Source organism: Rhinatrema bivittatum, chromosome 4, assembly GCF_901001135.1.
Source record: "Rhinatrema bivittatum chromosome 4, aRhiBiv1.1, whole genome shotgun sequence".
Classification (NCBI taxonomy): Eukaryota; Metazoa; Chordata; class Amphibia; order Gymnophiona; family Rhinatrematidae; genus Rhinatrema; species Rhinatrema bivittatum.
In genome coordinates, this window is record NC_042618.1 from 335,666,584 (window position 1) to 335,681,494 (window position 14,911).

General features: G+C 44.1%; 1 protein-coding gene across 6 annotated transcripts in view; it reads left to right on the forward strand.

The window, feature by feature from the left end:
* MXRA7 (matrix remodeling associated 7) overlaps nucleotides 1–14,911 on the forward strand; it is a 113,265-nt gene that overhangs the window by 54,075 nt on the left and 44,279 nt on the right. For all 6 annotated transcript variants that reach the window (XM_029600414.1, XM_029600419.1, XM_029600413.1 and 3 more), the window contains exon 2: nucleotides 9,421–9,481. In XM_029600414.1, coding sequence (XP_029456274.1) covers nucleotides 9,421–9,481 — 61 coding nt within the window. The remainder of the gene's footprint in view (nucleotides 1–9,420; nucleotides 9,482–14,911) is intronic.

Here is a 14,911-nt window from a genome sequence, read left to right on the forward strand (position 1 = left end):
CCTCAGCAACGGGTTGCCTGTATCTTGTGTTTAGTGTGAGTTGCTGCTTCCTGATCCTATGTTTGCCTAGTCTCTCCAGCCTAGCCTGCCTCGTCTAACCTAGCCTTTGCCTTCCTGCCTGCCCTGTTGTGTCAGTCCTTCTCCCTGCCTTCTAAGCCTGCCCTCGGACTGACTTCTGGATCTGGATTGTCAGGACAGGTTGTTCCAGTCCTGGGGTTTGTTTTTTTTTAATTATTATTTCTTTATACAGTTTCACAATAATCATACAGAAAAGGTTTTCCAGGTATTACATGGCCACTTCAGTATAAGATTTGTTACTCTACTTTTATACTTATAATAGTAAATGGTAATATAATCCTGTCTATCCCAATTTCTCCTAATTACTTTAAGGCAGGTATATAAGTCTCCAGAATTTTAATAGGAACAAAATAACTAAAATGAATTTTGGAAAAAGAAAAGGAGGGTTACCCAAATTTTTTATTCCTGAGTAGGTTGAGTGTCAGTCCTCCCAATTCCCAGATTATCTAATAGGAACCTTAATTGAGAAGGTTCGAAGAAAAGATATCTAGTATTATTCAAATATACCAAACACTTACAAGGGTATCTAACAGACATCCTGGCCCCCAATTGCCTAACCTCTTGAATCGTATCTAGAAATTTTCTCCTACGAATTTGAATGACCCTGGTTAAGTCTGGGAAGACCCAAATCTTTTGCCCCCAAAACAATTTATTCTTATTCCGGAAGAACATATTTAAGGCTGAATCTCTATCTGATGATGATATTACAAAAGTCACCAAAAGTGTTCCTCGATATTCTATTTGTTCCTCTTCCGTAGTTTCAAGAAATTCAGTTAAATTTATCTTCTACTACCACATCAGACTCCCTCGCGGTCCCTTGTTCTCTCGATGCTTTGGACACAAAATAAATTTTTAATATTGCTGGCATACTTTCCTTTGAAAATTGAAAAACTTCAGTTAAATATTTCTTGAACTGCTCCCAAGGAGAAATCAATTTTACTTTCGGGAAATTTAGTACTCATAAATTAACCAGTTTTTCCTTAGGAGAATCCCTCACTCCTCCTTCCTGGCAAATTATCACAATCCTACTGGATTCGTTTGTCAGTTCTTCTCCTCCCTTCATGTTGACAATGGAGGCGTTCATCCCTCCTATTACGCCTCTACCTATAACATCCTCTGATGATGTCTCAGGTCCAGCTTCTGCAACCGGTTTAGTAACCAATTCCTTTTGGTATACTGACCAGTCCTGTAACTGGATATGGGTGTTTAGTGGAGGAGAAGCAGTCTCAGGAGCCCCAGGGCTCAAGGATGTTAAGGTATCTAAGGAGGCCTGGGTGTGCTCCTCACCCATCCTCACAGAAGACGCTCCTGGGGTAGATACATGGGTTGGAGTGAAAAACCCCTCAATAGTTGCTTGAGAAGGCATAGGCATGGCAGCTGCAGAAGTAGCTATTCGCACCCTGCCCTTTCGCTTCGTATGAGGCATATATATTTAAAGTCAATTAACAGTGAGGAGCTTAAAGCTCACCTTCCTTCGTTTCTTTAAGGAGACTTATAACAAGTGGAGGCAGTGTGAAAGGAGCAACAAAAGAATTACTACTGAGATTAGTTACTTTATGGGCCTCATTTTCTAAAGTATCGCAGGCCTGCGATACTTTAGGGAATGAGGGGCGGGGGGGGCCGAAACGAGGGGCGGGCCTGCACTAGCCAGCAGTGATCACACCGTCGCCGTGCGTTCACTGCCGGTTTCGCACCCAATAGCGCCACCAGAGAAGGTGGAGCTATTGGGCGCGAACTCGGACGCGAAAAGGGCCTTACCTTTTCGTCGTCCGCGGCGTCTTCGCGGAGTCGGCCCCGGTGACGCCCCGACTCCTCCTCTTCCGGGGCCGACTCCGCCCCCATTTTGGTATCGCGTGCGATCCGTTTAGAAAATGAGGCCCTAAGTGTAGGAGAACTTCTTGGGAGTTAATAATTCTTATTTCACCGGATTCAAAAGAAAGCCGCGCACCCCTTAGGTGTGCGCGGCTTGGGTGGCGTGCCGGCAACTGCTGCGTGCCGCAAAGCGGGTTTTTATGAGGGCCCTTCTTGGACCCTCCTTGATGATGTCAGTCCCTGAAGTCAATTATGGGGACACCGTCGGGGCAGATCCCCTACCCCGGAATTCGCTGCAGACAGAGCAAGAAAGAAAACAGTTCCAGTTAAATGCATTGAGTACTCCCTTCTCCTCCACTTCCCAGTCCTGGTTTTACCCCATTGCATGCTGGGACTTATTCTGATTTCCCTATTGCATTCCCTAAGAAAAGCAAGGCTATAGGTACCTGCATGCAGGGGAATAAAGCCAGGACTGGATCAACCTGTCCTGAAAATCTGGAGCCAGTTGGCAACTCTAGCCCAAAATCCTGTATATAAGAAGGTTCAAGCGGTACAAAAGTTTGCTAAAATTTATCTGCCACCTTAGCAGCTCAAGAAGTGAGCCAGTCCCAGAGATGATAGGGTTTCTCAAGGGGTTGGCTAAGGATTTATGAACTTGGGAATGATGTGGAAAACAGGTACTGTCAGATATTTTTCCTTTACAAATTCAGGCTTCTGGGGTGTGATTATAATGCCTATCGAGCTCAAACTGTACCTTTGCAAAAATTATTCTTTGCAAGTCCAAAGCAGAATCTGCTGGTAACAAAGTATAAAAATGAGTCTGAAAGTTCTCTGTTTTATTTCAGCTACATACTGCATCCTATTCAATAATACAATCCCACTGATACTGTCACAGACTCTAGTACACACCATTCATTTTTTCCTGTCCATCTAGATTTTTTGGTTGGGCTTGAGCTTAGTATTTTTTTGCCTTGAATTACTATACTGCTTTTCTGATTGGTTGCTTTTAGTCATGTGCTGCTCATTTATAAAACATTTTCTTTTCTCTGTGCTGATTGGCTATATGAAGTCATGTGTTCTTTTTAGTGCTTTTTTTTTTCAACTGTCCCTAAAGTTAAAAGAACTTGTGGTTATTCCAGGTCTGCAATGTTAGACTTTTGAGAAGTTTTCTCTTGTCAGCTACTTTACAGCTATTTTGTCTTCTGTATGGATTCTCTAAGTCTGTGCTGTTCTGTTTGATCTGTCCTTGGATAGAGTACTCTCTTATTTTTCAGATTCCTCTGTCCCTCCTGATGCAATACAGTGAAACATAGTCTGTGTTTGCATTTTTTCATTATGACTATGTAACTATGATGCTGTTCTGGCTACATTAAAAATACATTTTTTTGATATTGACTGTGCATGGTTTCAGACTGAACTTTTGAAGGTATACGCATGCATTCCTTTTTGCTGAGAGAAACAAATCCCATAAAACCATGGATCCTACATTGACCACATCTGGGGCTCATTTACCTGCTCTTCCTCTAACATAATATATGCATATATTTTTTGTTTGTTGTTCAATTGTTTGCTTTTTTCATTTTTCTTGTATGCCTACATTTGTATTTTCAGTTTAAGTATTTTTCTTGAATATTGTTATGTTAAAATATGATAAATAAATAGTTAAAAAAATAGCTATAGGAACCTATTCATCAAATTTTCCATCTTTAACCAGTAAAAGTTTGCATTGGAAACCACATTAGCATCTAATATAACCATTAGTGCGGTTTACCATTTACTTTAATGCTTGATTAAAAATGAAAACAATTCACAGGGCTTAGAGTAGTCTTCCCCGAAGTCAGGGAATTCTGGACACTCAAACATCAGGAGAGGACTATAACAGCTAGAACTATATGACTTGTGGTCCTTGGGGTCCTACAAGGGGACACACTAGCCTGTAGGGGTAAGCAGTGAAGCAAGATAAGGTCAGCTCATTCCAACTTGGTATATGCATAGTATTGTCCTCCCTGCAGTTTATTGTTCCTTATACTATTGATGTGTTAATTATTAACCAGGAATGGAAAACAAAACAAAAAAAAAAAGGAGAAATGATCTGTCAGAGATACAAGTGGGCTAGGTATAGCACTGGGAGCCCAAAGGTTTTGGAAATGCATGCAATATTTTGGTCTATAACCAAGAGGAAAGTGGTGACAGGTCACTCTGTTCTTCTCTGAATACCCATGACAATTTCTAATTTCAGCAAATTGTCTCAAAGTAGACTTAAGAGTTGACTTTAGGTGCTTGGGGATGGGGGAGAGGTCTCCTAATAGATACATAGAAAGCACCAAAACTTTAATCAATCTACACAATTTTTTTGGTTGTTTTTATTCTAATAAAGAAACATGGAGTCTTGTTTAGACTGGTAACGACGGATGCTTATTTTCATGTGAAAGCGTAGGCATCGGAACGGGGTGGTGGCCTGTCCAGTTTTTTCTCCGGGGCAGGACATCCCAGAAGTGCTCACTGCTGGCTCGACTCTGCACGGCTCTCTGCATGCGTGTGCTCTTCTCGCAAGACATGCAGGTCAGCATGAGATTTCATGTGCTGATCTGTGTGTCTCGCGAGACCAGCACGAACATGCAGAAACCTGCACTGACTGTGTCAGGGAGGAACTGAGCACTTTGGGGACAGAAGAAGATACTGTGTGCTACAGGGTAACTGATGGGGGGTATGGGTTCCAAGGCTTTTGGCTGACTGGAAAGAGAAGGTAGGGTCCAAGGCTGGGGAGGGAGGGAAGGAAGGGCCTGAGGCTAAGCAGTAAGTAAGCAAGGAAGGGAGGGAGAAAAGAAAGAAGGTTCTGAGGTTGGGAAGGGAGGAAGGGTCCAAAGCTGGGAAAGGAGGGAAGGAAGGAAGGGTCCAAGGCTGGGAAGGGAGGGAGGGAAGGCAGGAAGAGTCTGAGACTGGGGAGTGAGGAGGAAGGATCCAAGGCTGGGAAGGAAGGAAGGGTCAGAGACTGGATGGTTGTAGGAGGAGGTCAAGGCTGGTTGCTGGCTAAGGGTTGTTGAGGCTGGCTGGCTTTGGGAGGGGGTCAGGACTGTAGGCTGGCAAGCAGGACTTGGGGATGGCTGACTAGGGAATTAACTGGCTGGCTGTTGGGGAGGAAATGATTGGGGAGAGGCTGACTGGGGAGCAAGACTGGAGGGGGCTAGTTGGTTGGGATGATTGACTGATGGAGCAGGCTTGCAAGCTGGTGGGTATAGGGCAGGAGCTCTGTGTGTGTGAGAGAGAGAATGTGCAGTATTGGGGATGACAAAGAAAGAGAGGCTGGGGAGGGGAGGGGGGGATGTGAAAAGGAGCAGAACCCAGAGTAGGGGTAGGGTCAACTCTCCCTCTTCCCCATCCCAGATTCTCCCTTTCCATCCGTCCTCCCTGTACCGTGTGCTCTCTGTCCCCAGACCTTTCCCCCTCTTCTCCCGTCCCCTTGTTCTCTCGAGGGGGGGGGAGAAAGAGAGACACTGAGAGGTGGGGCAAGGGCCGAAGCTGCTGTACATAGGGGATTCTAGGGCCTGGTGCAATATTTGCAGTGCTGCTTTTTTCATAGGTAGGGTTGTGGCTTTTTGAGTCCTGCAAGTTAGTGCTGCTGTGGTATGCTGACTTGTTGAGTGCTTTTTTTTTTTTTTTTCAGTATTTTGTATTTCACAATGTGCCTAGCAGTGGAGGAAGTTTGTGTTTCTGTTAGATGGCAGCAGAATTTTTGTGTATGATGAGGTGTGCAGGAAAATATCCGGCTCTGCCCCCTTGTTGGAGAGGTGTGTGTGTGTGTGTGACTGTGTGTGTGTGTGTGTGTATTTGTGTGGGGAGATTCTGTGGATACAGAGCATACATTTAAAGAACTGGAGGTACAGTATTTATATTAGGTTTGTCTTGCACAGACATTGATTACAATGAACCTCACTCTTTAACCAAGGTATGTTGAGTATGATCTGTCACTCAAATTTACGTGCCCTCCTTAATAATTGCATTGTGCAAAACGGCTTCTCTATGAAGCATGTATGGTGTAATATATACAGGCATCATATCGAGGTGAGCTTGGAAGTACTTTTTAGCCAGGCGAGTGGTGCCTAAACAGTTAGGACAGTTTCTGTGCCTTTAGGTCACATTTTCTTGCTCTCTGATTCCATCTCTAGGTTCTTGATGAGCTCTCTCTTCATACAGAGTACAAAATAGTCGCCTGGTACTGACACTTCTATTAGTATGGTTGTTTTTTCTCGTTTTATTTATTTATTTATTTTTATTTATTTAAGGTTTTTTTATACCGGCATTCATGAACTCGTTCACATCATGTCGGTTTACAGAAAACAGGGGTGCGGATAATACAGCTGTATCTGGTTTTCTAGCACGAATAATTGTACGTTATGATTTATGCGAGGAATGTATGTAAGAAAGAATGACTTAACTGTGAATGTAAAGTAAGACATTGGCGGTGAGAGCAGGGGGGGTGGAGCTTGGTTGGTTCCCCACCCCCACCTCACCCCAACTAAAAAAAAAAAAAAGGCAGCCTTGAGAGATGTCGGGGGTTTCAATCCAGGTCAATGGTTGGATTTCCACATCACTAAAAAAAAAAATAAATCAATTTTGGCGCTAATAAGCCCCCTTGTTGAGCGTGGAAACCGAGGTGTCCTTTCTCCATTAATTTGTCTCCAGAATACAGATGAGGCTTCTTGGAGAGGCATTTGGAAGTGTGCAGCAAGGGCTGGGACCTATCTGCATACAAATGGAGGAGCTCCATTCTTCAGTGCTTCCATTAGGAGGCGTACTACGCGATCACCTAGCCCACCAAATTTGGGCAAAATCCCACCAGCACGAGGTACAGAGGGGGGGCTGTGCCAGAACTAATACCGCCAAAGAAGGGAGCACCGTGCTGGAGCCTCTGCCCCCAGCAGGAGCTACCGCCGATAGGTAAATTAGGGGAGGGGGACACCATGATGGAAAGTTTGCCTATGGTGCCAAATATTCTTGCACCAATCCTGGCGTCCCCCTGCCATCCCAAAATATCTATTTTTTGGAAGTGCCCTTGTATGATACTTTGACATGATCTTTGATACGCAGTCATATATGCAGTGACTCATCTTGGCAATCTGCCTTATAAAGTCTATTTTTTCTTTTGTAAACGGTCTTGTTGGAGGAAGGAACTGAATCCCTGGAGGATGGCCAGTGAGGTTGCTAGGATAAACAGCAGTAGTTCAATAGATGATTCTGGGAAGATGACCAAATCCTGCATCTTCCTACTTCATTGGGATTCCTTCATTTTCCTTTGAACTGCAACAGTTTTTGCTCTTAGATAAAAATGTTCCTGAGCACATTACACACCTTTCGAAATGCTGTTTCACCAATGAGGTCAACAAGTAGGAATTTTTGGTTTTCAAAGCAGAATTGACATTACCTAGTTTAAATCCCTCTTCGTAATGGTCGTTATTCTGGCACATTTATACAATTCATCTATTCAGTCACACCTTTTACTTTCTTTCACAATAAATAGTCAGTTTCTAGGTGTTTGCATAGGGTTTTGTTTTGTTTTTTTCATTTTGTTGTGGGAGGGTTTTCAGATTTTAGTTTTTCACAAAATATTCCATCATTTTAAAAATACCAAGCTGATTTTTTTTTTAAAGGGCCCCTCCCTTCCCCCTAGCTTTCTCCTACCCATCTCCCATCCCCCTGAACCTCCATGAGACCCCCACCAGCTTACCCACGATGTCTGGGGTTTTAGGAAGGGCAGGAGTTGATCCCCAGTCACTCCTGCCTCACTGGTTCCCTTTTTCAAAATGGCACCAGCTGGGCTGAGACCGCTGGCACTATTTTGGAATAATGGAACCAGCAGAACAGGAGCAATTGAGGAATCACTCCTGACCCTCTTTGGGCCGTGGACATCGTGGGTAAGCTTGGGGAGTTCTGGAGGGGGGATCTCCTTGGGGGGAGGGCAGTCCAAGAAAGAGTAGGAGAAAACCAGGATGGGGGAAGGGCTCTCTTTTTTTTGTTTTAAATCAGGCAGCTTGGAAAGAGACCTCAGAGTGATTATATCCGATGATTTCAAGACAGTGAAACTGTGTGACAAGGCGGTGGGTAAAGCCAGAGGGATGCCAGGATGAATAGGAAGAGGACCAAGTAGTATTTATTTATTTAAAAGTTATTTCTATCCTGTGCCCTCCAAGGTTTGGGCCTGATGACACAGAAAACATACACAATTGAGAGACAAACAAAAGTAGTAGAAAAAAAAGAAAGCGATTTATGAGATCACCCCTAGAGTATTGTGGTCAGTCCTGGAGGCCTTATCTCTGGAAAGATATAGCCGGAGTAGAGTCGGGTCAGCGAAGGACTACGAAAATGGTGCAAGCTGGCATCAGAAACCCTATCAGATGAGACGGAGATCTTACTATGTATTCTCTATCCTATGTCCCCTGCCTCTCCTCTCCTCCCTGAAGACCTTCAAATAGCTGAAAGATACTAATAATGCACAAGAAGCAAACCTGTTTGAAGGGAAAGGAAGTTCTGAGACCAAGGTTCATGATAGGAGGCTCAAAGATTAAAGAGCATTGTCTGGAACTGCTTTTTTTCACAGAAAGGGTGACGGATGTGCAGAATGGAGGCTGAAATAGTACCAGAGTTCAAGAGGGCATGGATAAGCACAGAGGATCCTTATTTTCTAAAAATGGAGGGATAGTAGAAAGCACGGCCTAGCTGAATGGATTTAAATGTCTTTTAAGTGCTGTATTTGAATGCTTGAACAGTGAGTGTTTGTCGCTGCCAGAATGAAGGCCAATGTAGTTAATTTGAAATTTTAGAAGTCCTAGCAGAAATGCAGGAAACTCGTTGGCTGGGTGTATTTGGCAGACTGTGATGGTAGAGTTGACTAGCTAGCAGCTGCCAGCTGAGTCTGTCTGTCAGGCTACAAGTACTGTATTAACTAGAAGTCCTAGTGGAAACATAGGTGCGTATGTAGTCAGATCTGTCTGACAGGCAGTGCAGGTGAGACCCAGGAACCAGATGTTCAGGCAACAGCCACACTAGCATTGCTGGCTATTTAGATGCATTACAAGAGCCATGTAATTAGACGTGGGATACTGGAGGGAACTAAGTGGGGATCTTATATGCTCATTTGTCCAAGATAGAATAGAATAAATGAATGAGACAAAAAGGATTCTCCTAGAGAAGGAACGATCTTGCAGGCAGCCGTACTCTGTGGTTGGCAGGCAGCCAAGATCTATCCTTAGCAGCGTGGACAGAATAACTGGGTAGACTTGATGGACCGGTTCTTTTTTTTTGTCAACATCTGCTATGTTTACTATGAATTAGGTTTCTGTTTTACAAAATAATTTGCATTAAAGTATAATAAATCACACAGATTACAATACAAACTTTCTGAGAATATCTCAATAAGTCATAGTTTTGTTGAAGAACGTTCAGTCTCTTTCTAATTGTCCACACTGGGTGATCCAGAGTGTAAAGTTGTGAATTTAAACCAGAACTCTTAGGTTTCTCATTCTTCTCTTGCAGGAAGAAACTTGTGAGTCAGAAAGCAAGAGAATCATGAACACAGACATTGCCAATGATGCTGGTAAGTGTGGGGGTAATGGGATGAGGGTGGGGCAGTAGGAAGAACAAAGCAAGTGATGTCCAGAAATTTATACATAGGGACCTTCATTTTCAGTTTTGTTTTTTTTTCCTGTGAATTTATCAGAGTTTATTATGGCAAGAACAAAAGCAGAAGAAAATCGGTGAAAAAAAATGACTCATTTTTCAGGGTAAATATCAGAGTTTATTTTGGTGGACAGAAGCCAGTACAATAAAAGTTTGTTAACCAGATTCTCCCACTCTCTCACTCAGCAGCATCCCCATCTCTACCCCCATCCCCTGCTAGCATGTCCCTTTCTCTCCCCACATGCCCGAGAATCTCCCCCTTCCCCTCCACCCCATTGTAACAGCTCCAGGCTTCTCCTCTCTCCTTCAGCAGCAAGCTCTGCAGTGCTGCACTTCTGCTTTTGTGTGGGGGTCAGGGAGTTGGCCAGGAAGTGCTTCTGGTGGTCATGGCCCGTTTCAAATGCTGCACTGGTGGCACCAAGCCCTGGGCACTTTGGCTGCCTGGGGAATCGGGACTTGGTACATCACATCAGAGGCACTGAAGGGCAAGTGCTTTTGTTGGTGAAGGGGTGGGACTTGAAACGTTGCAGGTGCTTTAGACCGCACTGTCTTCCAGCAGTTGTTGGAGGCTTTGAAACACTGCGAGTTACTCTTTAAACAGCCTAAAATTAGGGCAAAAATCAGTTTAAAGCAAAAGTCACTTTCGGAATAATCCAGGAATTTATGGGTGAAAATCAGTTTAAACTGAAAACAAAGGACTCTGTTTATATGAGATGACTCTTTTTTTTCTAAAATTAGTCAGGTCCTATATGCTTCATAAAGTGTGTGCACTGCTCAGGTGCAGAGAGCTAACCTTCCAGTCTGAATGGTAGATGCAGAAGTGGGAGTCGAGGTGGGATACAGAACCATAGTCTGCTAAACCACTGCCCTTCTTCTAGGCATGGCCTCTTGACCTAAGCCATTGCTTTCTTTCGGGGCATGGTTTCCAAACCATTGCTCTGCCAGGCATGGTTTTTATTCTGTTCTCGCTGTACGTGACGCTATCCAGAGAGCTAAACTTCTATTCAGCCGTGCAAAGTCAGGCTTGCCTCTTAGCTTCCTAAAACCTTTATTAAAAAGAATTGCAAAACATGCAACTTATTGGAAAATGAAATGGAGCTAAGAATATCTGTTGCCGAGTCCTGCTTGGAATATTTCGGCAGAATTGGCAGACAAGAAGGCCAGGCCTTCTGTAGACTCTGGAGAGACAAACAGATGAGCCTGGGGCTGCAGGTATTTCTGAGAGCTGCCGACGGAAAATGGAGTGTCCTTACAGACTGGAGCGAACCTCCCAGCATATCCTGTTGATGCAGTTTTCTTGTACCATCAGCAGGTGACAGCATAGCATGTCAACAGAGTCTCAGCATATGGCGCACTGAAAACCCAGCAAATAGCAGAGATGACTGTGAAGACAGAAGTCTCCTAAACCATTGCCCTTCTGGTTTAGCAGACCATCGTGAGTACATTTGCAGGACGACGTCTGGATACACAAACAGATAACTGTTAAACACGAGTGGAGACTAAATTATCCTCTTCCCTAATCATTTTGTCTCTAGAACAGGAATAAGGCAGTTGTTTGGAAGTTTGCACTGTACAGCAAGGGCTGGAACCTGTGCACACGTTCCAGGTTTTGGAAGAGGAGTCATTCTGGGTCTCTTGTTACTAAAATCAACAGGGCGACAAGAACGTAAGCAGTGAAAATGCAGTTTAGGGAAATAAGAACCAAGGGCTTAAGACCAGTGGTTTGTTACCAATTTCATATCCGGGGGCGCTGCCCCACTCTCTGTGACTCTTTTTTTGTTTTCGCAAAAATGTAAACGAGAGGCAAGTGGGAGCCCCCAGCCTGTGCATTACTTAAGGTCAATAAAAAGAAGACGTAATTCCCTGACCAGGAATGGGAGGCATCCCCCCCGTCCCGTATTCTGAGGAAGATGGATCTGATGCGGCTGCTCTCAAGTGACAGCCGTGAGCCCAGCTGCAGAGGAAGTGGAAAGAGGGAGGGGCAGAAGGAATGTGCAGGTCCAGACATTCATGGCTGCTCAGCCAGAGAGCCCTGTTGTGTGTGACGGGGAGGGTGGGGGCTGGGAGCCGCTCTCCATAAATAGGGTCACTAATTTGCAAAGCACTGTTAAGGCATCCACAGCTCTCCTATAGAGGGGAAAAGGGAAGGGCACAAGGAAGGTTTAGAGAGCTGCTTTCGCTTGCTGTCAGCTCGGCGAGCAGCTGTAGTAAGGCTGCCGCCGGAGGGGACGATCGAGGCGGGTGGGACTCTGCAATCGCAAAGGAGCGCCCTGACATTGTTGCAATACTTATCCGAGTGTGCAGAGGGCTAATGTCAAATTGTAATTTATTCTGTGTGATGGAGGAGTAGCTTGCTTTGGAAACAAAAGCGTTCTTCGTAATCGGGAGCCTGCAGAGATAGGAGTAGCCCATGGGAGAGTTTTTCACAATCGTGGAGGGAAAACGTTTCGTTAGGAAGGGGCGCAGACGCCTTGATTCACATGTTCTGGGTGCAAGTTGAATGTTTTTATAAATACATTTGGATCCCCTTGCAGGTTGTGGAAAAAAAAAAACAAATCCCATGTGAGTAGGTCCGATTCTTTTCACCCTCCTCAAAAATACCCGGTCTCGTGGTTTGGCAAAATGTCCCCAGGTCAGTTTTGTTTGCCCCAGGTTTACATTTTTTTTTATTCTAAAGTTTTATAATCTGGCTGAACCAGAGCTGTAGCCAGGCAATTTGGCACCTATGGCCAAGTGGAAAAACTGCGCCCTCACCTATTATACAACACATGGCACCACGATTCGGGAGAGTCTGTTCAATGTTTGTACAGCAATGCCCACGGCCAGTGCAAGGGTATTAAGTGCCCTAGGAAAACTTTACAGCCTTGCACCCCCCCCCCCCCACACACACACACACAATTATTATGCATTTATAATAGATTTACATGAAAAAGAACAATCAAAGCACAGTCTTCTGAGTTAAACTATCACTTACAATATGTATATTATATTTACATGCACTGCTGAGGTGCCAACCAGAACACCCTGCAAAAAAGCAAGAGATGCTTGGAACCTATATTTTATTAGGCCTCCTGTAATGCATCTTGGGCATGGGCATGAGCCTCAGAGAGCCACGAGAAAAAAAGAATGTCTATACCAAAACACACACAAATTGCCAGCACTCAAACAGCAACAACTCTACCAATGAAATACTGCAAATATTACACCAGGCCCAAAATAGTAATAAACCCCTATAAGGAAAACAGAACAAGCCAAGCTGCTACAGATCCCTACATAGAAACTACACACCAATGGAATAACTCACTTCAGTCACACATGTAAAACACTGATAGATCCTCAAATACAGAATAAAGAGACCATACAGTATAAATAGAAATGTACAGACAAAAACTGAACTGGAAACTGCAACAAGCCAAATTCTGTATGCACTGCAATAATGTAAAAAAAAAAAAGAAACATTACCATTCCTCATAAAGCAAAATGAGGAAAATCATTCCAATAAAAAGAATAATTCAAAACAATTAATGAATTGAATTTTCAATAATTAAAATAAAAATCTTCCAAACATCAATAAAATATTTCAAAATAGACACATCAAATAACACCCAACAATTAAATTAAAGATTGTAAAAAATTCCCATTTATGCTCTCTCACTCTCCCATGCACATATTCTCTCTCACTTTCCCACACATATGTACACATGCTCTCTCTCATTCTCCCATGCACAGGCACACATGCTCTCTCATTCTCCCGCATACATGCTCTCTCTCTCACACACATGTTCTCTCTCTCGCTCCCACACACTAGCATACATGCTCTCTCACTCTCCCTTGCACATACTCTCTCACTTTCCCACACATATGTACACATGCTGTCTCTCATTATCCCACACACATGCAGACATGCTTTCTATCACTGTCCCACACACATGCTCTCTCTCACACTCACTCTCCCACACACATGCACACATGCTCTCTCTCACTCACTGCCTCCTTGATTTAGCAGGCAACAGCAGTCTCCTTCAGCCCCTGAGGCCAAGGGAATGACTTCTGGCCACTGGGCCAAGCCAGCTCTAGCACTGGACTATTTCCAGCAGGGCATGTTCCTCCTTCTCCTTCAAAGTAGCGTGGCCCCGCCAAAATTGACGGCATGGTAAGGAAAGCCCTGCCAGAATCAGCAGCGTTGCCGGCGGGGCTGCACTACTTTTCCACTTACTAAGCCCGCACCAACCATGCTGTTGATTTTGTCAGCACCGTGCTGCTTTTTCTTTTCCTGAGGACCCAAAAGCCCCACTCTTCTCTGCTTGGCACATGGCAGGTGCTATGGCGCTTTTTGGTAACGGCGCCTATGGCCATGGCCATGTTGGCAATAGGCACACTACGGCTCTGGTCTGAACAGTGGGGGGGGGGGAGTTTTAAACTGATAATTATCAAAGATGGCAATGAAAACATCAAATTCTAGCAAGGAACTGTAAATTTCCTCACGGTTAACTCTTATTTTTATTTATTTTACTATTTTGGAAATCCATAGTGATCCTCTGGGGCAGTCCTCTGTTAAACATATAGTCACGTCTTAGGTCACTGTCAGCCGTTTGTCCTGAAAAATACATGATCATAGATGACCTTTATTGATCCGCTGCTGCTTGTGTATTTTATGACTCATGTTCCCTCTCTGTAAGAATGTTGGAAGGCAGATCTGAGTTTTCTGTCTGTGAGAAAAAGGCATTTATGGCTGTGGATGTTAAAGCTTATTGTACAAGAGCACACCTTATACTGGAGAGAAGATCGCGGGAGCTCCTTATGGCAGAGAGAGCATGCCTGTATCCGAGGAGACCTAATACTACAGACTAGGCCCCAGGATGTGTGTCAGGAAAGAAATATGTCTAGAACAGCTGAGGAATCAAGTCTCCTTCTAAACTGAAGGCTGTTTGTTAGGAAATATTTTGGCAGAGTTGCTGCAGGCACTGTGTCTTTTGGCAACCACTACAAGCAGCCAAAGAGTCGCTGATGTTTTCACAGTAGGTCACGTCATGGTTTTTATTAAAGCATTTTTGCAGCTTACATAGCGTTCATGAGTAGCATTTTAAATTTCAGCTCTTCTTTTCCTCCTTCTACCTTCCAGGTTTAGAAATGTGATGTAGCCCGGGTTTTGCAGGGAGACATTGGGTTCTTCTTGGTTCCTGTGATATTCCTTCCAGATGCATTGCACTGCTTGTAGTACAGATTGCAAGTGGAAGAGGCAGGACTACAATGTCCACAATGCACTGGGATATGAATTCAAAAACCAGGATTGGCCAAAAATGTCCCTCCGGACTCCAGGATCACCTCACATCTCCGCCTGTACTTG